At 37.9% G+C, this 26,281-nt stretch overlaps 1 protein-coding gene across 3 annotated transcripts in view; it reads right to left on the reverse strand.

Annotated features, from left to right (window-relative positions):
* The window catches only part of dlgap2a (discs, large (Drosophila) homolog-associated protein 2a), a 1,338,703-nt gene that overhangs the window by 23,360 nt on the left and 1,289,062 nt on the right, over nucleotides 1-26,281 (reverse strand). For all 3 annotated transcript variants that reach the window (XM_039747697.1, XM_039747699.1, XM_039747698.1), the window contains 3 exons: nucleotides 10,003-10,088; nucleotides 9,359-9,774; nucleotides 7,623-7,714 (listed from right to left, as the gene is read on the reverse strand). In XM_039747697.1, coding sequence (XP_039603631.1) covers nucleotides 7,623-7,714; nucleotides 9,359-9,774; nucleotides 10,003-10,088 — 594 coding nt within the window. The remainder of the gene's footprint in view (nucleotides 1-7,622; nucleotides 7,715-9,358; nucleotides 9,775-10,002; nucleotides 10,089-26,281) is intronic.

Below are 26,281 nucleotides of genomic sequence, written 5' to 3' on the forward strand. Positions count from 1 at the left end.
ACATAAAAATATATAATTTTTGAGTATTCCTTTAATCACAATAAAGGGTTCTAGGATGCAGGATATCAGGAGCCACTAGGGAGAGCCCAAGACTGGTATATCTAGAAGTAATTCCAGACCTTGTCTGCAAGTAAACTCTAAAGCTGACTAATGGCTTGAGATCCACTGAGTGAAGAGTTAATGGGTGAGAGTGAGCAAGTACTCCAGATGGAAGGAAGATAACAAGACAAAATGAGATTGGTGGGAGTGAAAAATAAGTTTTTTGCTGTGGTGCTTTAGTGGACAATTTCTTGAACACTCACATAGAGAGACACGTATACAATGGTTCACACTCTGTTCAAGGAGCACCAGAGAAACAGTATAGATTTACTTCAGTTCTCCTTATTTGTACTTTATGTTCACCTATGGTACATCTTTCTAATATCTTTAGGCAAAAAGCAGCTAGGGTAGTGCCTCTTAGGCATTTGCTGAAGGTACTCCAAAACAACATGCCATGGTGGGGATGTGTAGGATTTGCCATAATGATTTGTAATTTTGATATAATCATCTTTCTCTACACTGTCTTTAGTGAGTCCATTGTCGGTTCCATAATATAGCTGGCCTTCCTAATCAGTTTATTCACACTTTAAACATATTCCAGAAGGTTGTCTCTGGGTATGGCAGTAGCTCTACTTATTTGAGTGTCTGTTGTTTTGGGGGCATAACCTTGTCTGATGAAATCTTGTCTAAGCTCCTGCAGTTGTTTATTCCGGTCTGTTGGGTCTGAGCAAATACTGTTGTATCGTATATCTTGGCTGAAAATAATAGAGTGCCTTATATGCTTGGGGTGGAAGCTATCACTTCTCAGGTAGGTCCATCTGCTCATCGGTTTGTGAAAAGCAGAAGTTACAAGAGTGTTATCTTTCAGTTGATGTTCTTCTGAGCTGGTGTTACTTCTCCAGCTGACTACAGTCTAGAACAGTACACTGACCACTATGAACTGGTAAAACCCCCAATCACTTGCTATATATTAAAGGACCATTGTGATCATTGTAGAACACAGGGTCCACAATGGCATAAATATTAGCTTTACAATCTCAGGATGTTAGACCAGAACATTTTTTTGTTTCAGATAGAAATGATGTGGTTGGTGATTAAAATGTAGTATATTGATTTACATTTAAAAAACATCTGTGTACACAGTACAATGTGTTTTTTTTTTTAATGCATGAGAAAATACTCAAAATATAAAATACGGGACAAAAATATTTTAAGTATGGTGGTTAACCAGTTGGAAGTAGAAACCAGAAGGTTGTCTAGTCCCCATGTGACGATGTGGGTTCTGGCTCCACGCTCCCATGGCTGTTTGGGAACCCTTGAACCCAACACCGTCGATAATGCTACCGAGTGAGCTAGTCAATGGAGGCAAATTGAGCATCTGAGCAAGGGGAAGGTAAAAAGTGCAAAAGTGCTTTTATTTAAAACTGTCCATCAAATCAAAAACAGTGTTCCAATAAATAGTGCAGTTTCAAACAATAAATAATCCACAAAATGAAAACGTGGAGTAAAACCAATAAATAGAAAAAACAATCCTTTAAAACCAGAGGTTAAAATCTTCTTGTGGAAGCAGTCTTTAAAACAACAACAAACAAATCTGGTGCTCTTCTGTTAGCGTCTCACCTGCTAATCCCGTTTGGGCATCGCAGCAGGCAAGACGCTCTCTGCAGCTGCCCTCCTGAAACACACGCACGAGACTGGAGACCTCCCGATCCCTGGCTTCGGTATGGCACTCATCCCAGTCCCGGAGAACTTGGTTTCCCACAACGGCCAGGTCGCTCACGTTGGGGATTCCCACCACCAAGTCTCCGACTTCCGCTGCCTTCCATGGCCTTCATGCGCCAGTCGCCTTCCCTGGTCACTCCCGCTACCTGATCGCCAGCGGGAGCGACATCAACACCAACACGTGGGTGTCGGCCTAACACCCAGCTTCCATGCAGCTGTCCACGAGCGCTTGATCGCGCGCTCACCACACTCACGCACCGCCCGCTTCTTCTCCTGCTCCCGGTAACCTCCGTCCTTTCTTTTCCTTCTTTCTCTCTCCATTTCTTTTTCCCTCCGAACGTTTCTTTTCTTCCTCTTTAAAACCGACTCGCGCTTCTTTTTAAAATGACGAGGGCCACAGCAGCTGCAGCATTAGCCGCGGGACAATCACAAATGTGGGCAGTTCCTCACCTGTGCACACGGTGAGAAACGCCCACATCGACGACGCCAGCGCTCGCCACAACAACGCCTCACGAAGCCTCGGTGCGGTGATTATTTATTTAAAAATGGCCTTTACTCAACGAGCTGTGGACCCATAACACCACATTCCACCCCCCATAAAACTCCAGTTGCATGGGAAGGCTCCACTCCACTGCCAACCCAATGCAACTGGAGCTCAGGTCCACAGCTCGGCCACTCTACACTGCACTAAAACCAATAAAAGCACTAAAACAATCCCCCACAATAAAACAAACCAACCCAAGCCCCCTTCATAAAAACAGGACATTAAAAGAATAAGAACTTTAAAAGACAATTAAAAACGACAGCAATAAATAACTGTACTTAAAAAGCTCAGTCCCTTAAAAATGTCCTCCTCAGGCTTGGGTACGTGGGTTCCACAAAGTCAGTTACCAATCCCACTTGCTGCTCTGTCTCCTCTTCTGGCCTCCACTGCTAGCTCATCCCACCGCTGCCACCAAATGTGACGATGTGGAGGTTAAAAATCAATAAATAGAAAAAAAACACATTCTTAAAAATCGGAGGTTAAAATCTTCTTGTGGAAGCAGTCTTTAAAACAACAACAAACAAATCTGGTGCTCTTCTGTTAGCGTCTCACCTGCTAATCCCGTTTGGGCATCGCAGCAGGCAAGACGCTCTCTGCAGCTGCCCTCCTGAAACACACGCACGAGACTGGAGACCTCCCGATCCCTGGCTTCGGTATGGCACTCATCCCAGTCCCGGAGAACTTGGTTTCCCACAACGCCAGGTCGCCACGCTGGGGATTCCCACCACCAAGTCTCCCGACTTCCGCTGCCTTTCCATGGCCTTCATGTGGCCAGTCGCCTTCCCTGGTCACTCCCGCTACCTGATCGCTCAGCGGGAGCGACATCAACACCAACACGTGGTGTCGGCCTAACACCCAGCTTCCATGCAGCTGTCCACGAAGCCGATCGCGCTCACCACACTCACGCACCGCCCGCTTCTTCTCCTGCTCCCGGTAACCTCCGTCCTCTCTTTTCCTTCTTTCTCTCTCATTTCTTTTCCTCCTAACGTTTCTTTTCTTCCTCTTTAAAACCGACTTGCGCTTCTTTTTAAAATGACGAGGGCCACAGCAGCTGCAGCATTAGCCGCGGGACAATCACAAATGTGGGCAGTTCCTCACCTGTGCACACGGTGAGAACGCCACATCGACGACGCCCAGCGCTCGCCACAACAACGCCTCACGAAGCCGCCTCGTGCGGTGATTATTTATTTAAAAATGGCCTTTACTCAACGAGCTGTGGACCCATAACACCACACCCCACCACAGACCTACTATGATTCAGTGTAACTTACTTGTTATGCTCTGTAAATAATTACATTATAGTATTTTGACGCTATTCATTGTTATAAGACTGCTATGTACATTACAGAACAACCAGTCATCCTCTTCAATAAAACCCCTGTGTGCGTCCAGGTGTCCAAGTGTGTGTCTTCTGGTGAAGTGCGCATGCGCGGGGCTCGGTGCGATGCGTATGGTACCATGCACGCACACACACTGGAAACTGGGCACACAGTGAATGGTGTAGCCGCAGCCGCGCATGATAAGCAAATAAAGGACAGCATTGCTGGGGAGAGTGCTGATTGGGTAGTCGCGGCCACACACATAAAATCCGTTGCTGGGGAGATGCCACACATACTGCCCCATGCATGTTTACTAACTAACTATCTACTAACAACATTCTACCCAAAAAAAGGACACGTCAAGTAGGACAAAAGACACAGACACTCAAATCGCATATAAGCAACATCTCCTGGAAGAACGGTCAGCTCAGCAAGTAAACATTAACAAAAGAAAGGATGAAAGACAAAGAAAAGTATGAGCAAATAGATTGATTGAAGAAAAAGAAAATGAGCATCACAATATTCCCTGTATTGATTTGGCTCCATCCTCTACTAATTTACCTTTTACCTTAAGAAGGCGAAAATTTCAAGTTACATTAGCCTTTGCCATAACAATTAATAAAGCTCAAGGGCAAACCTCAGAAAAAGTTGGCATTTACTTGCCAGAACCAGTATTCAGCCACGGTCAGTTATATGTTGCATTATCAAGAGTGAGAAGTTTTCCAGATGTTGTTGTCAACATTGTAGAGATTCCTGAACAAGGCAAACTGTTGCCAAACTCAGACAGAATATTTACAAGAAATGTTGTCTATAATGAAATTGTATAGAAAAAATTTCATGAGGTAAAAAAAATAGAAAATTTTACCTAAATATCTTCTTCAAATATTGTGTCTAACAGATTGTTACAAAGTTTTACACTAAGGCAATATTAATTATACTTACTGTATTGTCATATACTGTATGTTTCTATTTTATTTAAAAAATTTATCAAAATTTTTATTATTAGGCTTCTTGCAAAAATATTTTTGACAAAAAAGAATTAAGACAAGAAACAGAATAAGGTCATTTAATATAGACTAATGTTTATGCAATACTGTTCTAGCGCCCGTTATTGTAACGGGCTTAATGTCTAGTTATAAAAGAAAATTAAAGTTTAGGTGCTAGATCCATATAAAAGATTTTAAAATTGATGATGAAAAAGAATACAAACAAACAAAATGCCATGGATTGCTACAGTTTTAGAAGTACTTAAATAACTTTTACAGTATAATTTTAAAAGAAAGAATGGGAAAAGGACTTGACAACTGGAAATTTGTGTTTAGTACAAAGTAAAACAGATACAATTGATGCTAATAATTAAAATAAATGAGTACAAGCTATAATTTTCTGTAGTCAGAAATGCAACAGAATAGTACCTTGTGATAGACTAATATTCTGAAAGATAGTCAGGGTATAAAACTAGAAGATCTAATGTTAGACTTCTTTGGGCCGGTACAAGATGTGACAGAAAACTTAGTCTCAGCTCAGATACATTTAATTCTCCTGAGCTGAAACAGGTGCTATGCTGTGGTGAAGGGCTATGAAAAATTATGCTCTAGACAAACACACCAAATTAAACCCAATAAATGGTTTGTGAGATTAACAGTAAATTAAATTACTTAGCATGCTTTTACAAGGTACTTTTAAAGCTCAGGGGTTAAACAGTACTCATACTGCTCATCTACTTGGCAGTATATTAAGAACCAAGAAACTTTGTTTTTTTTTAACTAATTAACCAAATTAGTTTTAAAAAAACTAAACCTAATGAAAATGTGAGCAGAGTATTTACTACAAAGTTAAATAAAAGAGCACAAGAAAACTAGCCTGTCTTTCTTTCTCTGTTGCAGAAAAGCATATAATACAAAGCAATAAACAAATGTATTTTTGTAAGACATGCTTATACACTCACTAGCCACTTTGTTAGGTCCACCTGTTCAACTGCTTGTTAATGTAAACATCTAATTAGTCGATCACATGGAAAGCAACTCAATACATTTAGGCATGTAGACATTTTGTCAAGATGACCTACTGAAGCTCAAAACGAGAATCAGAATGGCAAAGAAAGGTGATTTAATTGACTTTGAACATGGCATACAGTAGTTGTTGATGCCAGATGGGCTGGTCCGAGTATTTCAGAAACTGCTGATGTCCTGGGATTTTCATGCACAACTATCTATAGGGTTTACAGAGAATGGTCCAAAAAAGGGAAAATATCCAGTGAACGGCAGTTCTTTGGGCAAAAATACCTTTGTTGATGCCAGAGGTCAGAAGAGAATGACCAGACTGGTTCAAACTCAGTACCACAATTAACCATTCATTACAACCAAGGTATGTAAAAGAGCATCTCTGAATGCACAACACGTTAAACCTAGAAGTAGATGGGCTAAAGAGGCAGGAGACTGCACTGGGTGCTACTGCTGTCTGCTATGAAAGATTTGGAAACTGAGGCAACAATTCACACAGGCTCACCAAAACTGGACAATAGGAAATTCAAAAAATGTTGCCTGGTCTCATAAGTCTAGATTTCTACTGCGACATTTAAATGGTAGAGGCAGAATTTGGCATCAAAAACATGAAAGCATTGATCCATCCTGCCTTGTGTCAACGGTTCAGGCTGCTGCTGCCAGTGGTGGTGGCGGTGTAATGTTCTGGGGGATATTCTTAGTGCCAATTGAGTAAAGTTTACTCAGCTTACCTGAGTATTGTTGCTGACTATGTCCATCCCTTTATGACCACAGTGTACCCATCTTCTGATGGCTACTTCCAACAGGAAGATGCACCATGTCACAAAGCTGAAATCATTTTAAACTGATTTCCTGAATGTGGCAATGACTTCACCATACTCAAATGGCCTCCACTTTCACCAGATCTCAATCCAATAGAGCACCTTTGGGATGTGCTAAAACAGAGATTCGCATCATGGATGTCCAGTTGACAAATCTGCAGCAACTGCGTGATGCTGTTATGTCAGTATGGACCAAAAGCCCTGAGGAATGTTTCCACTACCTTGTTGAATCTATGCCACCAAGAATTATGGCAGGCCTGAAGGCAACTGGTGGACCAAATAAAGTGGCTGGTGAGTGTATTATCGTTATACTTAAGAAATCTTGGGGAAGAAGTGTCTCTTTTTTGGCAAAATTTGCTGCCACTGTGGGTTCTGTGACAGCCAACCATTCCATAATCTGCAATTCGCAATCCTTCTTTGCACACATACATAAAAACAGAACATATATGTGTTCAGATTTTTCAGGATGAAATAGACTCCCTAATGATGCAAGCTCATCAGATGAATACAGTTATTTTTGCTCATGATGAAATCTACTTCCATGTCATGTAAACCATTGTTTTTGTAGGTAAAGTGGTATTTAGGAATTTTATTTAAAGAAAAAAAAAATCGTAAAAAAAAGTATACAGTTGTGGCTATTAGGGCATCAGACAAAACATAAAACACATGAAACACAAAACTTAAAAACTTACTAAACATTCCAAAAAGCAACACATTTCCTGGTTTCACAAAGCCTGTCATGTATGTGTTAAAAGTATGTTTGTGACAACAATAATTAACAGCTTTTCAGCAATTTTGTTAAAACAAAATTAAAATAAAAGTGTGCTGTATATGAGTATTTCATATGATAAACCCAAACCCTTCACTGGTAAATACAAGTAGTACTAAAATACATATTTCAAATAACTATATCCATCCATTTTCCAAAATAGTTATTCATATTTAAGGTGCTAGAAAAGTTTATCCCAAAAGCATCACACAAAAAGGAGTATACATATTTATCAATTTTGTTGCACTCTAGTAAATGTATAATATAGTACAGCACATTTTTACACACAGACATAATTATAAAGGTTTACAAATTTCCATGTATTCAGATTGGGTGCTAGACCAGATTTATACCTATAGAAAGCCGGCAATATAAAATAACTAAATTAATAATAAGCAAACTTACCAGGTTCTGCTGGCACAACCAATAAAACTGCTGGAACTTCTGAGACATTAGCAACTGAGCACTTCCAACTGCACTTCGGATTTTACCTAGAACTAAAATGTTAAAATATAAACACTTATCCAATGCACACTGTGTAATTTGAAATTATATTTTATGCAATATAATCACTTTATGCACTACCGTTGTGCAAATTATTAGCTAAGAATAGAGATGATGATCTAGAAATACTTTTGGAGAATCCTAACATCAGCAAACAATTAAGAACGTTATCAGAAAAGTAATATACCTCTTTTGAGGCTGATTAAACTATAGCTCCTTCAGTAAATGAATATGTGACTGCTTAGCAATTTGACAACTATTATTACTGACCATGTTGTGCTTTTACTGTGAGATCATGCAATAGGGGTTCTTCTGTAAAAGTATTCAATACCTGAATATGTATCCAGCTGGCATAAAAAGACTAGTCCATTAAACAGACCATAATGTTTAATAGGATGAGTTCTCGTAAGCAACATAATAATTGGAGTAAGTAAGCTTCAGAAATAGGGTGCTGCTAAACTGTTTTAATTCTATAAATATCAGCTGGCCACTAGTAAGAGATAGTTGGATTGTTGAAATATATATAGTTAAGGCAAGTTCACTGGAATGTCTAATACTACTGTGGTGTAAGTGAGCCTTGCCATTATGAAAACAGACAGTGTAGTTTCCATGTTCACCCAACAGATATTGCTTTGGAGCAGATCACTGCTTGACCAATAGATACATAGGCCAATAAATAGGTGGAGCTACTGAAGGGTTGCGTTAGCATATATCTGCAAAAGAAAAAAGGGTTAAAGGTTATTTCCACACTGAAAAGGGAAGAAGGTAAAAGACACAACATTTTGGATGCATTCGCTTAAACACCTAATGAAGGCTATATAGCCAAACTTTTATCTTATTTCCTGTTCAGCATGTAAAATGACAGACGAATAGTATTTGACCCAAATGGGAACACTTTACACAGTCAACTCTGGAGTAGTGCTGTGGAAAAAATGCTTTGTTATAGATCAAAAGAAATCAGCCTTGTATTAGTTATACTAATATCAAGACTCAAACCATGTGACCACCAGATTAAAACACAAACTATCACATTTTCAAAATGTAAGTTAGGAGTGAAGCATTGAAAATTGTTTCTATAATATATAAAGTATAATTTATTTTATAAAAATTATTCCATTGTTGGTGATGAGACAGTCACTAGTGAGGAGGTATTAGGAGTTTAATTAACTTAAGTATTATTTACTACTTTTTTGGTTGGCCTTTAGTATTTACTGTATGTGTGGACTATAGAATTTTAAATATGCTATTAATATTAGGGTTAAAAAAGTACCTCTTTGGAGTAGATGTGTATATGCTACAATGCTTTTGCTATTCAGAAAAAGATTTAAATGAAGTCAAAGTATATCTTTAGCAACATTTATGACTAAGAAATAGATTGTTTTATATTCAAGATACTACTAGTAAACAGTCAAACTTGTTACAGGTTCTATAAATATCTTTTAAACTTAAAGAAAATAAAACTACTTAGGGTACACATTACAATAATAATAAAGTAAGACATTACTGAGTGATTTTACTATTTGTTTTTAAGTATAACTTTTATGCAACAGGACATGCTGTGTAATGTAATAACCACATATCTGAAGAGTTTACACAAGTGTCTGAATTAATGATACCCAGTGAAAAAGAATGCTTACTTTCTTCTGAGAGATCATTTTCCTCAGCTTCTCTTTCCATCTCTTTACACCAGCCTTCCATTCGTTTGGTCTCAGCATGCAGCAGCTGCATAAACCAGCTTCCATCTCGTCGACATGGTGACATTCGACCGGTCTCCACTACCTCATGTGTGGATTCCACAAGCCAGGGGTCAGGCTGCGGGGTAGGGGGTTCAATTGGAGTTCTGTAGTCTTCCCTATAACTAAACAGACCCTGGGTTCTTACAGTTCGTACCGCACCATATTGGGTTGGGGTGCTAGGCTCAGAATGACGTTGAAATGAACCCCCAAACTGAAGCCCTTTATCTTCCATGGTTACATGGCTGGGGAATCCTTCTAGTTCCAGATCAGCCTGAACTGCTGCTGTTACACTGTTTGACCGTTTAAATCTCCCATGTCTAAAAAAAAAATGGAACATATTACAAATAATGCAATCATCAACAAATTCTTAGTAGCAATATGAAGAATAGAGAAAACCATATTGATAAAACCGAAAGACAAAACTAACTCTGTAAGGAAAATAATGACAGTACATAAACAAGGACACTGTGACTATTTACCTAGGAAAATAACCATAAATAGGGATGATGTTCTCTAATGCTTTCTTCATTATGTTTTTTTCATACCTTTTATCATCTTCCACTTGCACTCCTACGGAGTGGTATTCTCGAAGGCCTCTGCTTTCAGATTCTGAGTCAGTTGCTGTTTCCACCTAATATGACAAAAAACACATTATTAAATCAAACACTGTTTCAAATTCCCATAACATTTAACAGTTGTGCGGAGAGATCATAATTTAAACATTTCCAGTTAATTGGATAGAAAAAGAAACCAAAAAAATTAGAACATCAGAACAATTTAGACGACAACAGGACATTCTGCCCAACAAAGCTAACCAGTCCTATCCACTTAATTCTTCCACAATAACATTAAGTCGAGCTTTGAAGGTCCCTAAAGTTGTCTACCACATTACAAGGAAATATATTCTATGTGTCCATAGTTCTCTGTGTGAAGAAAGAAAAGGTTTGTGCTAAATTTACCTTTAACAAGTTTCCAACTGTGTCCCCGTGTTCATGTGAACTCATTTTAACAGCCTCAATCCACTGTACTAATTTCTTTCATAATTTTAAACACTTCAATCATGTCTTCTCTTAATCACCCCTTGTTTGAACGGAAAAAGTTCAGCGCTTTTACTCTTTCTTAACTTATCCCCTGTAGCACTGGAATCAGCCTAGTCACTATTCCCTGGACTTTTTCTAGTGCTTTTTTGTAGCCAGGAGACCAAAACTGCACACAGTACTTCAGATGAAATCTAACCAGTGCATTATAAGGCTTGAGCATAACCTCCTTTGACTTGTCTTCTACACATTGTGCTGTATAACCTAACATTATGCTAGCTTTCTTAATGGCTACTGAACACTGTTTGGCAGTTGATAGTGTCGAACCCAATACGACTCATAAATCCTTCTCATAAGGTGTACTTTCAATTTTCAGACCTCCCACCTTGTATTCAAATCTAACATTTTTACTTCCTTAACTTTTTTTTTACTTCCTTTACTTTACTTAAATAAAATTTAATCTGCCCGAATCTGTGTGCTGTCCAAGTCCGTCTATATTGATTCAAGATTATCTGCCAAGCTTGATATCATCTGCAAACCTACCAACTTGTTATTTAGATTATTATCCAGATCATACTGAAAATAGTAGTGGCCCTAGAAGTTACCCCTGAAGAACACCACTCTTAACATCACCCGATTCTGATAAGGTTCTTCACACCCTGCTTTCTGCATTTTAGGCAATTCTGCACCCTTCTGCACACTACACCCTGAACTTCCAACTACCACTTCTTTCAGTCTGATGTACAACCTCTCATGTCAGAGGCGTGACCACAGGGGGTCTGGGATGGGCACTGCCCACCCAGAGACAAGCCGTGCCCACCCTGGGAAATGTTCTGTCTGTTCATTGAAAACTCTGAAGAAGAATAACATTTGATTTTCAAACCTGAGTTGCTTTCCAATTAGACAGGCACCGTGCTGCTCACAGTTTACTTTGCCGCACATTTTGTAGCACGTTTTGAACCTGTTGACCACATTCTTTAATTAAAACAGCGTATACATTCCATTCTTCTTTTATTTTCTGGTTGGTAACACCAAAGGCTAAGCATACAGTAGGTGGCTTATTAAAAAGCAGACACCTTCAACCTCTGTCCCTCCACAAGCTGCTGGCTCCATGGTTGAGCCCAGCACCACTGCTTAACAACACGGAGCACAGCGCACCCACGTCAGGAACTGAAACTCCAAAAGATGTACATAAGCCTACACAAACCTCTAGCTCTGCGCCCGTGTCGGGTACTCCAAACCTCTGCCTTCAACAAAATATACAGTCCGGCCTGCCTGACTTAAATATAGAATAGCTAATCCCAGCCTATTTTAATTAATTATCCCAAGCACGCATTCGGAAAGACACTCAGATGTTTTAGTGCAAGCTGGTATCAGTCTCGACCATGGCTTTAATATCCTGTTGTCCGTGATACCAGCTTTTGCTTTGCCTGCCGCAAATTTAGTGTTTCCAATTCGGACCATGAATACATATTCACCAAACACGGCTACACTAATTGGAAAAATGCTCTTAAAAAAGGCGGTGGCAGCTTCCACAAACACACGTCTAGTATCCCGCATGTCAGAGCCATGTCTGCATAGCAAGAGTATCAGCGCCGGGCAGAGACGGGTGAAAGCATAGTTCAACTACTGGGTTCAGCCCAGATAGAAAAGAATGGATATTATGTGAAAAGCATTGGGGAGGCCGTTCAGTTCCTTGCAGTCAATGAACTGGCTCTGTGTGGTCACAAATCACAAAGGTGGGGAGGAGGGACTTTTCCTTAAGTTCTTTGATTACACAATCAAAAAAAATGCCAGACTTGCAGAAATTGTAAAATACATCCCAGACAACGCAAAATACACATCCAATGTAACTCAAAATGAAATAATTGAGACTCTTACCAAAATGGTGGTAAAAGATATCAAGGCCAAATATGAAAAAGATGACTCTCCTGGACTTTGCATTAAAAGTGATGGTACCATGGGGTCGCCGTAACATTGAGAATTTGTCTGTAGTGATTAGATTTGTCCAGAACTCCATCCCTGAAGAACACCTGATTGGCCTAATTGAACGGAATCAGCTTGATGCTGAATACATTTGTAACCAAATTCTGTCACATCTCTCTGAGCTAGGTTAAAGCCCAGACAATTTAGTGTGTCAGTGTTTTGATGGTGCTTCTGTCATGTCCGGGGCAAGGGGTGGTGTCCAGGCTTTGTTACAAAACAAAGTTGGTAAGTATATTCCATATGTACCCTGCTACCACCACCAGCTCCGTTTAGCAGTGATACATGCAATTGAATCAGAACCTCTGGTAAGAAGTTCTTTGACTGGTCAAATTCATTGAACGCATTTTGTCACAGACATTATGTTTCACACACATACAATACACCCACACTGAAAAGACTTCTAGAAATACGATGGACCAGTCATTATGATGTCACAAAGTCCATTGTCAACAATGAGGAAGCTATAAGGGGGCTTCTCTCAGAGGTAGCAGAGGCTGGCACTGCCCCTTCTGACATTTGCATAGAGGCATGTGGTCTTTTGATCTATTTAAAAAAGCAGAATTTCTTCAATACAGGAAAATTCCTCCTTCATGTGCTTGGGGTGCTGAAACCAGCCAATGCAATTCTACAGGCACATGCAGTGGATTTGTGCACTGCTGGGGAGGTGGTGACAGCTTCACTGGCCACACTGAATGGAGATGAGATGCAACTCATTCTGGGAGGAGCATTTCTCTTAGTGTGAAAGTAGGCCTACCAATTCGCTCAAAAGGAAATGGAAAGTTAATTCACAGCATGATGATAGTACCTGTATTGTTGTGTCTACACTTGGGCATAGTGACTCTGACAAACAAATTGCTCCTAATCAGACTTTTAAAAGGGCTAAGTTCAGCATTCTTGATAGAGCTATTGTGGAAATGGAGACAAGATTCTGTCAGAGAAATGTTGAATTATTGAGGGCTACATCGCTTCTCCTGCCAAAATCAGAATTATTTCTTGATCATTCTCTCCTGAAACCACTTCAGGCACTTGCAGGTACAGAGCAAAATAGCATGAGCTTGCAAAATGAAACTGCTGTGGTAAAAGCAATGTTGATCAATAAACTGCCAGCTGATGCTAATCTCTCTGAAGCGTGCAAATGCATTCAGCAGTACAAAGAGGCCTTCCCTATGTTGTATTCGCTATATGTCACAGCACTCATCATTGGTGTGTCTTCAGCTGCATGCGAAAGCTCTTTCTCTACTTTGAACCGCATTCTCACTCCACTCCGCCGAACAATGCTGCATTCAAGGAAGAGAATTTTAGTCATTCTGGCACATGAGAAGAACATCACAGAAAATCTAGACATGAATGAATTTATTTCAGAATTTGCCAAGAGTAACCGCAGTGGTCCTGTAGATAATATCCAGGTTAAACACTGGAAACTGATATCCTATAACCTCCCTAATGACTACAATGAGCCACGTTTCTGTTCTTGCTCTCATATGTTGTATACATTTAACTTTATTGATATTTACCTTGTAGATGCAATTCTATATTTGTTCACAAAGAATAATAATACAAGTTCCATTGCCTCTGTTAATTTTATTGAACAAATAGCAAAATACCCGCGCTTCGCAGCAGAGAAGTAGTGTGTTAAAGAAGTTATGAAAAAGAAAACATTTTAAAAATAACGTAACATGATTGCCAATGTAATTGTTTTGTCACTTTTATGAATGTTGCTGTCATCAAGGATTTAATTATCATTATTTCTTTCAATCAGGTTCGTATTTGGAGGATGTGTTGTGTTCAAGTTACATTCCGTGTTTGTCTAGTCTATCCCTGAGCATCTCATCTTCGTTGTCAACCGTTGTAAAGATAACAGGTTTCATTCATCGAAGTGATCACTACCCAAATCGGTACTCGTGAATCTAAGATGTTTAACAGGCATTCCCGGTATTAAGTTGTGGATTTGCCTGTGAATATTTAGTGGCAGCATGTCTATGAACGTAATTTAAACTTAAGATTACAAAAGAAAGTGAGAAGCGCCTTAATATTAGCTTGCCGCGCTCTAGGAATGGGATCCCGTGTTTGCAGTTGTCTAGGCTATAGCTTAGGGAAAGGAGTAAAAAATCAAGTGTTTACTTTACCTTATATGGGAAGGCACTCAATTACGTGGGAGGCGCGATGACGTGAGACGCAACTCCGCCTCCCACGGCCATTGAGCTGCAGTCTATTACAGTATATGGAGAAAAAATAGGTTCCAGTTATGACCATCACGCGTAGAATTTCGAAATGAAACCTGCCCAACTTTTGTAAGTAAGCTGTAAGGAATGAGCCTGCCAAATTTCAGCCTTCTACCTACACGGGAAGTTCTAGAATTAGTGATGAGTGAGTGAGTCAGTGAGGGCTTTGCCTTTTATTAGTATAGATAGGTTATGATTTATGCCACAATTTTTGCTTTTATATGTTACATAAAACTATGTTGTTATTATTATTTGACCCCCCCCCCCTACAAAAATGGGGATGAATGGATATTTTTTGCCTCCCCAGACAAGCCAAATGCCCACCCACACATGATGTTCTGGTAACACCTCTGTGTCATGTGGTACCTTATCAAATCAATTCTTTTACATAAGCAGCAAATGAAAGTTGAATTTTTCAGAAGAAAATATATTAATATCTGAAAGATGAAAGACAAAAAGTGAAAATGTAGGAGAAAAAAGTAAATATCTTATGATTATCTGAATTAATGATCCTTGGAAAATAATTTTCCATTACTCAAAAATGAATTTTTACTTGCCATTGTGACTTAAAAAGATAAGTATTTTTTAATAATTACACTGTACATAAAATTCAGTGTCCTGCAGGCAAAACAAAACTATAAATAGAGTACAGTATCTTCTAATACTTAAATGCTTTCCCTTTAAAGAGTCATTCATTGTGTAATCATACATATTACACATCCATGTAACACCTGGAATTTTTTGTAGTTCAGCTTCTTCCTAAAACGTGCCTCAATTTCTCTAGTTCATGTATTTTATACTGCTGGGGTTTCAGGGAGAGAGCAAAAAGGAACTGAATGAAAGACATGATGTTGGAGAAAATAAAAAGCTAAAATTTCTGTTATCCATTCAAGAGCTCAGTAGCACAAGGCAGCTGAAGCTTAAAGATTAATATGTATGTTGCAATGAGTAGTGCGGACAAAGGAGACAGACACAAACACACATTCAGGTTACTACAGCTACTTGACTATGCGTTTGAGAAGCACTTCATTCTGCTATGATATGTTTATGTCATTTTACCTATTGCATCAAATCATGCCATAACAATAGCAAACAGAGTTTAGATAAACATTGTTGTGTATGTATGTACTACTTGTTAAAATTCTGCGACAATATTCTGGCAGGGCATGCTTGCAATTATTAGACAGTAATACTAACTTCTTTTAGTTACTTTTTTAGATATGCAGTCAGTAGCAGACTGCTATGTAGCCTTGTCCATGCTTTTACTGGTAACATAGGGTTGATTTGTTGATTCTTATGTTTTGAGTACTGAAATCTGTATCTCTTGGGACTCTTCACTATCATCTCTCTTAACAGCAGTCCCTTTGATGGGGTGTGACACTCTGTTTACTTCAAATGCATATTTTGCAGTTCATATTTTTGTGAATATAGCTGCCAATTCTTTCAAGCCATCATTAACTTATACACTATCGTCATAACACTGAACAACAAAGAACAGAAACAGAACCTGTGACATCATTCATGTTTAGCACTCATCTATCGATGTCTTCAAATACCAATGCATAATCTGCTTTATTCTTAACTTGTGCAATGTGTTCTCTACCCACAAAGACAGATATTTAAATGTACTTTCAACTGGATTTACACCTTTTTTTCTTCTATGCCATTGTGTGTTTTGGTTGAAGCTCCACTCCACTCATGAATATTGGTGAGTTACCAGAGTGGCAAAATGCAGTAGATGGCAGCAAAATGCTGTCCCAAATGTATTTGGGGTTAATGCTGTACATTGAATCATAACAGCTTAAACCGAAAGACATTCTACCTTAACTGTTTTTACATAGAATACCGAGCCTGAGAGAGGCATGGCATTATTGCTAAGGAGGTTAAGCTCCTTTTTATTATGTTTCAAGCAGGATCTTTTCCTCACGTCAAATTTATTCCTTATTTATTCAGTCTTTTTTAACTTTGTGTTTTGTTCTATGAAAACAGTTTATATGAGAAGTCTTATTTCCAAGGCATTTTAATATGTTTAACTAATTTGGGACTATACTTAATACAGAGGTGTGTTTCTGGTGTATCCCATTTCTCTAAACCCAAATGATGAAAATTAAATATATTGAAATTTGTTTTGTAAATAAAACTAACTGATAAAGGAAGCTTTTCTGTTAGAGTTTTGCAAATAAAGGATGGCCATGTTAGAATGTCGTTAATAATGATGGCTTAAGACACTTCTTTATTTAGTATTTTCTGCATCAAGAGTCAAATGAGGCAGGGCCGCCTGATTATGAATCTGAGATACTGACATTTACTTCTTGTTTTTGTGCTTTTCGTGTTAGATTCCTGGTTTACACCCCTGTTATTGTTAAAGGAATTGATTTCTGGTTTTATGATTCTTGATTTTGTTCACTTATAAGACAAACATTCTTTATTATTTATAGTTGTTTCAATATTTTTTAAATATTGTAGGAACTTTCTTTGTCTTCATTTGTCCAGAGTTTTTTTTTAAGCGTTTCTCCCTTTCTCCTTTCAATACCCCTAACATTGAAAGCCTTGACTCCATTTTTAGGCCTGGGCAGGCTATAATAAACTTGCCATTTGAGTTTGGGCTAGGCTGCCTGGGGTTGAAGCCTGCTCAATAGACCTAAACATGCGGAAAGAGAAGACCTGACCCTTATTGTGTTTTATGATTTTTTTTTTTTTATTTCAAGTATTGATAATCCACAGATGGTAACTTTTGACCAAATCTATGGTTTCTTTTCTTCATCTTGCTGATGTTATTCACTAAATTTTGTTGTTTGAGAGGTTTACACCTACTTTAGCTACAAAAGTGTGGAATAATTACATGTAAACAGGTGTATGATAACCAACTCATTATCTCAGATTTTGTTTTTCCAACTTTCTGTGCAGAACTGCGAAAGCTTGACAAGAATAGAGAATGTTTAGTCTAGTTTTGTCCTGTTTCATCTATCCATCCATCCATTATCCAACCCTCTATATCCTAAATACAGGGTCACAGGGGTCTGCTGGAGTCAATCCCAGCCAACACCGGGTGCAATACAGGAAACAAACCCCAAACAGGGTGCCAGCCCACCGCAGTTTCCTGTTTCAATCCATATCTAACTTGTAACCATTTCAAACCATTTATATAAGAAACTGCAAAACTAATGTTAATTTACATTCTCTTTTCTGCCTCAGTTATGCCGTACAGTACATTACTCACATCCTTTCAACATTATTTCAAGAACAATGAGACAATACTATTATCTTCATAATCAACATTAAAATTTGTGTTTCAGGGTATTAAAAATAGTAGCATATTCCATTACTGAATACTTGTGAATGTAATTATCCTTATATCAGTTGTTAATCCTGGTGAAATAAGCCTGAGGACATAATGTGCAACAATAAAGGTAAAACTGAAAAATCCTTTAGTGCTGTAAAGGAGTAAAGTTAACATAACATGACCGACTCCTTAGGAGAAACATCTTATTGGCAAGCAGTGGAAGTCTTATCAAAATCTCTTGTATCTGAGTATCTTGGATCTGAGAAAATCTATTATTATACCTTTCTGCTTAATTACTCATAATGTGCTCTAGCCAAAAATAGACAGGATTTTTAAGTCCAAATGTTTATTATAACAGGTTTCTTCCATGGTTAAGTAAAATTTATAGAAGGCTAAAGAAAGATAACTTTGCAGATATACTTGCATGCAATATATAGAAAAATAATGGCTAACAATTAAGAATGGCCATTAAAATACAAATTTTACAAACCATTATCTGCATATTTATTAAATGCCTAATTGCATTCAAATTGTGAAATGAATCATCTAACCAAAGCTAATGTAATACAGATAAGTAATAAGAAACTAAGATGGCCCACAAGTGGACCATCTCCACTTCTATTCTCAGAATAGTTATTGCACATGGACTCTCTTAGGTGTGGCAACCGTCTATAACCAGTTCCTTGGTTTTGCTGATGTTAAGATGCAGACAGTTCTCTTTGCATCAGGAAACAAAGTTCTCCACATGACACCTATAGTCTGTGTCATCCTTTTTATCAATATACAGTACCCCATAAGTGCAGAATCATCTGAGAATTTGTACAAGTGGCTCAACCTGGTGTTATATTTATATTCTGGGGTGTACAGAGTGAGGAGAAAAGGAGACAGGACTGTTCCTTGTGGTGCTCCAGTGTTGTTCACATCCTTATCAGAAACACCTGAGTCTCACAAACTGCAGTCTGCGTGACAGATAGTCTATTATCCAGAACACCATTGGCTCATCCACCTGCTTATCTCTAAGCTTACCCCTTAACAGGGATGTCTGGATGGTATTGAAGACGGTGGAGAAATCAAAAGATATAATCCTCACAGTGCTTCCAGGTTTGTTCAGGTGAGAATAAGCCTTGTGGAGAAGATAGATAACTGCATCCTCCACTCCAATCTTTGTCCAATAGGCAAACTGCAGTGGGCCAAGTGTTATGCCACAAGAGGACTCATATAGTCTACGACTACTTTAGTCTGTCAACGGTCTTCATGATATGAGACTTTAGGTGCTACTAGTCTGTAGTCATTAGGTGAAGAAGTGCCTGCCTTCTTTGGAACTGGAACAATGCAGGATGTTTTCCACAGCAGTGGCACTTTCTGAAGCCATAGGGACAGATTGAACGGGTGACAGAAGACACCACAAAGTTGGTCAGCACTGGCCTTAAGAACTCAAGGACTGACTTCATCTGGTCCTACAGCTTTTCCTGGCGTAAATTCCTCAGTTGTCTCCTTACTTGGTCTTTAGTTATGGGCAGTCCACACTGATGGTCAGATGGATGGAATTGTCACTAGCCATTCCAGTTGACGTAGTAGGAATTGTTGATGTAGTAGTTATTATGAGTCAGTGGGGGAACTAGTCATTGGAAGAAGGTGGAAGTTGGAAGGAAAATCTATTAAAAAATTGGTTCAGGACATTAACTTTGTCCACATCCCTTTTGAGCACCTTGGCTCTGGATTACTTGAGTCCAGTAATTATACCCAGTCCATTCCAGACATCCTTTTATGTTATTTTGAGTGTAGTTGTTTTCTATTAGTAACTGTGTAAGTTTCCTTTCCTTGACTATTTTTTTCTTTAGCACACACTGTACATTCTTCAAAGCCTATGTGTCACTAGATTTGACTGCCCTCTTTTTCTCATTCAGGAGACCCTTTTAGTTCCTTAGTAATCCAGGGCTGCTTGTTTGGAAAGCAATGTAATTTTTTTGTGGGTACCTCTGTTTCAACACAAAAATGAATATAGTCTGTGATGTAGTGACTGAGTTCTTCAATATTTTCATCATTTGACTCACACATCATTTCCCAGTCTGTCATTTAAAGCCATTTCAGCCTCCAGGCTCCACTTCCTCACTATTCTGGTGGTAACAGGTAGACATCTAATAACAAGCTTGTAACTGGTGTGATAGAGGCCTGGGGCCTTTGCCCATCTGGGATACTGACATTCTAAAACTGGCATAAGTTTTCTGTAATGCTTTGTACAATTCTTCAACAAAAACATCACCTTTTTATTGTCTACATAGGTCAAAACTCATCTTGATGAATTTAATTTCAGTATTTCCTTCCATTCTTACTTTAACTGAGGTTCTCACTTGGCTTAGAAATACTAGTCTAATTTAAATACGAGGCTAGTCCAGGGATAACTAACAACACTGTCAACCACTGCTAAACAGTTTGTGGACTGAGAAAGACAACTATGCAAGACTTTCTCCTAAAAAGGTGTTCTGTAAAGTAGCCCCAAGATTACTAAACACACTGCTTGTGTCTTATGAATTGGCTTTGCTAACACATTTTAAGGTTCGTCCTTCATTCCATTTTTCAAGGTTAAAACCAGTTCGCTCCAGACGATTGTCAGGAAGAATTATTCCTCAGCCAATGGCAGAAAGGCGAACATGAGCATGAAATACAAAAAAGCACTAGATTATCACGTGACTGAACTGTGTTTTATGTAGTTCATTGGTGTGGATGAGTCCTGAGGATTGCCCCTGTGGACCTTATAATGATATTAATACTCTTAAATCACTTCAGCAAATTTTACTTACATAAAATTAGTAAGTCAAATGAACATGCAAAATTTCAAGTCCTTAGAAGGTTTTAGAATATTTTCAGATTTTTCACATTTTGCAATGGTTTCGGTGTTATGATACATTTTTAGATATTTTTTTCATGCCATGATTTTGCTTTTTATAGACACTGTCATTTTATTTTGTTTTTCCTAGAAGATGACAGGTTGTTGACAATGGAACTCCATTGCTAACAAGTCTTTCTTGAGATCTCCAAGAATCAGAAGTGAGTATCAGGTAATAATACATACCAAAAATCATTTCCCAATCTTTGTGTGATGGGTTTGAGAATTTTGATATTGAATTCAAAAACCTGGATATATCTCGATGCATTCCACCATCTTAAATAGTGGTGCTGAGATGATTTCACACTTCAAAACAATAAAACATTTGTTCGCCCATAAGGGGGGAAAAAGGAAAATGCATTCAAAATAATCAATAATAATGAAACAAAAAGGGTTATTCCATGTCAGATCAACCAATGGCCTGGAAAAATTATCAGGTGTACCCATGTTTGTCAGGAGATACCCTGTAAAAAAGTTTTGATGATATAGCCAGTTTACTGAGGCCAGGGGGGTGATTTTATCTGGCCTTATTTTTTCATTAAATTTCACAAAGTCCATAGCTCAAGAACTAAGCCACTGAGCAGGCTCAGACATTGCACACTGGCACATGAATTGGTATAGTATGTGACGATATTTAAAACTTTTGGCGCGATGACTTTTGCATGGTCAAAGAAATCCCTTGAAAATTACCAAAATTTGAGTTTTTGGCATAGCTATGTTTAGGCTTCAGAAACACATATTTGTAACCAACACAGGCTTTTGATTTTTTTCCTTAATCAGATGAACTATATAGGCTTTCTGAAAAAACAAACAGAGAAGTATCTGTCTCAAGGTTTTAACAGTCGACCTATCAAATCCAAAAAAGCATGTTGGATTTAATTTTCAGAGAACCCTAACGGCATGGGTGAATGTGCAGATTAATTTTAAATTTTTTTAAATTTATTTTACATTACCCCGTCTTTCTCAAAACACAAACCTTACTTTTCTTATGCAAATCTTTCATGTTTATTTTCCATCCTAAAAATAGGCTGAATGTGCCATGCATCAAAAATGGTAATCATTGAGTTTTCAATCAGTAAGTTATAAAAAAGGTCAAACATTTTATCATATCAAATGACGATGTCCTGTCTCATGTTGCAGAACATAGAATGCGGTTTTCCATGGTCAAAAGAGTACCAGGTACTTGAGAGAACCACTGTTAGGTCCCTACAGAAGATGGCAAACTCAGAGTTAGCTGGGTGTCTGGTTCAAATATTCCCCACTGAAGCAGCAGATGAGATCCTGCCCTCTCACAATCTCACTCCTGATGGATCAGATGCATCCCTCACATTAGGCTAGTGTCCTATTGCAGGCTATGTTGGGTGCATGTATGATGAAAACTGTTGGATTGGTGTGGTCCATGAGAAGAGTGAAGCTGAATCAGACATCCTGCACAGTCTTTCCATTGGCCACTTAGGGGCAATGTTTGTTGGGTGCCATTACGGTGTGTCATTGCACTGCTACAATGGATATTTTTTTTATTACTTTTTAAAAGAATTTTAAGTAATAGTGACTTTGATTGTTGTAGTTTTAGTTCAGTTTTGACAAGGAAAAAAGACTGGTGAGAAGCAAAAGAAGGGTCAGAAAACACTTCCAGCATATCCAGAAATGAATAAGACACCCATGAAAGAATGTAAAGAAAATATGGAGGACAAGAAATGCCATAACCATTCAATTGAAAAAGATCTCTCATAATTGGGAAACATCTTGAATAAAATGAAAACATTATATTAAATGTAATCATGACAAAATATATAAATGCTTTTATTACTAAGTCACTGAAATTAAAAAGAGTCCACAAGGTACTAAAGGACTGCTTCAGAATATATCTGTATTATTGAGCATGCATATTTATTTATTAGTTTAGGGTGGTTCGCTCGGAGTAACAAAATCAAATAAATTAAACATACACGGGACTGTGGCATTCGGTAATACTGCTACTTTGACCAAACTATTCATCGTGGACATGGAATATAATCAAGTGGTTACTGGACAATACATTAATATACTACAAGTAGTTGACAGTAACAAGCGCAATGCAACATTGTAGGATACCTAGAAGGATATTTGCAGCCAAGTAGCCTGGTTAAATGACAATATGAACAAGGATAGTCTGAGCTACTGATTACTGATACTGAGATTGGAATGAGGAAGAGAAATGTGCAGATGGACAAATTATTAAGCAAATTATTATTCAGCAATAAGTCTAAATGGAATTTCACACATTTTCTGATTTGTACAAATGATAATTGTATAAAATGTAAACAGCAAATTACAGACTGTACAGATTGCAACATTATGATAAAGGCATACATATGGCAAAGGAATTTAATGTACATAGTAAAAAGGAAGTAAAAATATTTGGAGGAATTATAGAAGCTACAAAGTATACTTTATAAGGCAGGCATAGGAATCCTCATAGACCAATGGAAGAAAAATTAACCTATTTTTCCTTAAGCAAACAAACATACTAGGGTGGGTTCTAAAATGTGTTCTTCAACTTAAATATAAGAACATTGAAAGAAACACAAGAAAACAAACATTTTGCACCAGTGTTAATAACTACTTCTTCACACATATATATTGCTTGCTTAGAACAATCTACCATTTAGACTACTTGAAAGAAACACCTTAGAGAATTAAAATCTTCATCAACTTATATTCTGGAAAACAGGTAGACAGGAAACAGTAAACTATGTCACCCTGAATGGATTGCCTTAATACAAATATTTTTCACATTCATTTTGTCTATAGGCATCGAGGAATCAGACACATTCTTTGCATGTAATATAATGTATGCTTTTGTTTAATTGAAATAGCATCATTGAGCAGATGATTCAAAACTGATTTCCCTTATTGCTGTTTTTTTTCACGGTTTCCTTTTATTAGTAGGACAACAATACCAGCAGTTGCCATCTTTAGTTCTCCAATAACCATGAAAAGCATTAGTACATTAGTTTCATGTAAATTCCATAAAAAGCATTAGTCCATAAAAAAGAAAGATGCTTCATAACTTTGATTCCTGTTTTCAAGTTTGGTACACTGAACTATGAATAAGAAGCATTAAGTATTTATTGACGTGCAATTTAAAGAGGATATAAAACACATTTCAAAGTGCCAAAAGTGTGAGTGATGAGTGTGAAATCCCAAAAGCAGATATAGCTTTGTCTAAGGAATGAAAAACCTGCCTGCTTTCTCTTTTCATCTAATTTTACATGACAAATTTTCAATATTCTGGTCTGTAGTAAAATAATCTGCTAAATGTGAATTATGTTTTTCAGTTTGAACTTCTACTATAATAATATTAAAAAAACCTTGTATCAAACTCTGCATCAAAATTAACATTCTATAAAAAAAACAAAATACAAGTACTGTAATGAAGGGACATACAAAATTTACTTGAAGTATAAACGTTTGTCTGATAATGTGACAAAGATAAAGTCTTCTTTTTAACACTGTTAAAACAAAAGCTGATGTGCTACAACAGTCTTGTTACAAAACTATTTTTGTAAACCTAGGAAATAAAAGCAAACACTTTTTTCATTTATAGTATTTCACTCATGTAGAGCTATAGCATATTTCAGTAGCACTGGGCCGTAAGTCAAAGATCTTCTGTGGCCATTAATCTAGTCCATCACAGAGCGCATTAATGCATAAATCCATGCTTACTTATACATGGCTTATAAGAGATCACCATTTAACCTAACTCTTTGTGTTCTGAGATGTTTCCGAGTACCTGAAAAATGTCTATACATATACACACACACATATATATATATATATTTGCACATATATATATATATATATACTCAGCAAAAAAAGAAACGTCCCTTTTTCAGGACTGTGTATTTCAACAATAATGTTTTAAAAATCCAAATAACTTTACAGATCTTCATTGTAACGGGTTTAAACAATGTTTTCCATGCATGTTCAATTAACCATAATCAATTAATTAACATGCACCTGTGGAATAGTCGTTAAGACCTTAACAGCTTACAGAAAGTAGGCATTTAAGGTCACAGTTCTAAAAACGCAGGACACTAAAGAGACTTGTCTACCGACTGTGTAAAAAAACAAAAGAAAGATGCCCAGGGTCCCTGCTCATCTGCGTGAACGTACATTAGGCATGCTGCAGGGAGGCATGAGGACTGCTGATGTGGCTAGGGCAATAAATTGTCATGTCCGCACTGTGAGACGCCTAAGACAGCGCTACAGGGAGACAGGAAGGACAGCTGATCATCCTCGCAGTGGAAGACCACGTGTAACAACACCTGCACAGGATCGGTACATCTGAATATCACACCTGCGTGACAGGTACAGGATGGCCACAACAACTGCCCGAGTCACACCAGGAACACACAATCCCTCCATCAGTGCTCAGACTGTCCGCAATAGGCTGAGAGAGGCTGGACTGAGGGCTTGTAGGCCTGTTGTAAGGCAGGTCCTTACCAGACATCACCAGCAACAACGCCGTCTATGGGCGCAAACCCACCTTCGCTGGACCAGACAGGAGTGGCAAAAAGTGCTCTTCACTGATGAGTCACGGTTTTGTCTCACCAGGGGTGATGGACGGATTCGTGTTTATCGTTGAAGGAATTGAGCACGTCTGGGACCTGTTGGATCGCAGGGTGAGGGCTAGGGCCATTCCCCCCAGAAATGTCCAGGAACTTGCAGGTGCCTTGGTGGAAGAGTGGGGTAACATCTCAAAGCAAGAACTGACAAATCTGGTCCAGTCCATGAGGAGGAGATGCACTGCAGTACTTCAAGCAGCTGGTGGCCACACCAGATACTGACTGGTACTTTTGATTTTGAGCCTCCCTTCATTCAGGGACACATTGTGAAACTTTTTTAGTTTATGTCTTATGGTCTTGACTCTTTTACTGTTCATACAAATATTTACACATTAAGTTTACTGAAAGTAAAAACAGTTGAAAGTCGTTTCTTTTTTTGCTGAGTATATATATATATATATACAGTATATATATATATGTATATATATATATACACACATATATATACTGTATTCATACATATATGCACATATATAGATTACTGTATATAATTTAAGGGTCTTGAAAGTGACATTTTAAGTAGATTTTCCTTTTAGGTGCAGTGAGGCAAACATTAACAATTGAAGGAAAATAAATAATAGTTCTTGACTTAACTCTTAGATCTAAACATAATTATATACTTCAACCAGTTATCTATACTATGAAATACTGAAATACATGTATCTCACATGGTGCAACATTTCACATTTAATTCTAATTTGCTTATGGAATCATACATTTCTATTTTTCTTGACATATCTTGCAGCTTTTCAGCTAAACGAACAAGAGATTAATTCAAATTAATTAATGACTAATATGA

Source organism: Polypterus senegalus, chromosome 3 (genome assembly GCF_016835505.1).
Source record: "Polypterus senegalus isolate Bchr_013 chromosome 3, ASM1683550v1, whole genome shotgun sequence".
NCBI classification, from domain to species: domain Eukaryota; kingdom Metazoa; phylum Chordata; class Cladistia; order Polypteriformes; family Polypteridae; genus Polypterus; species Polypterus senegalus.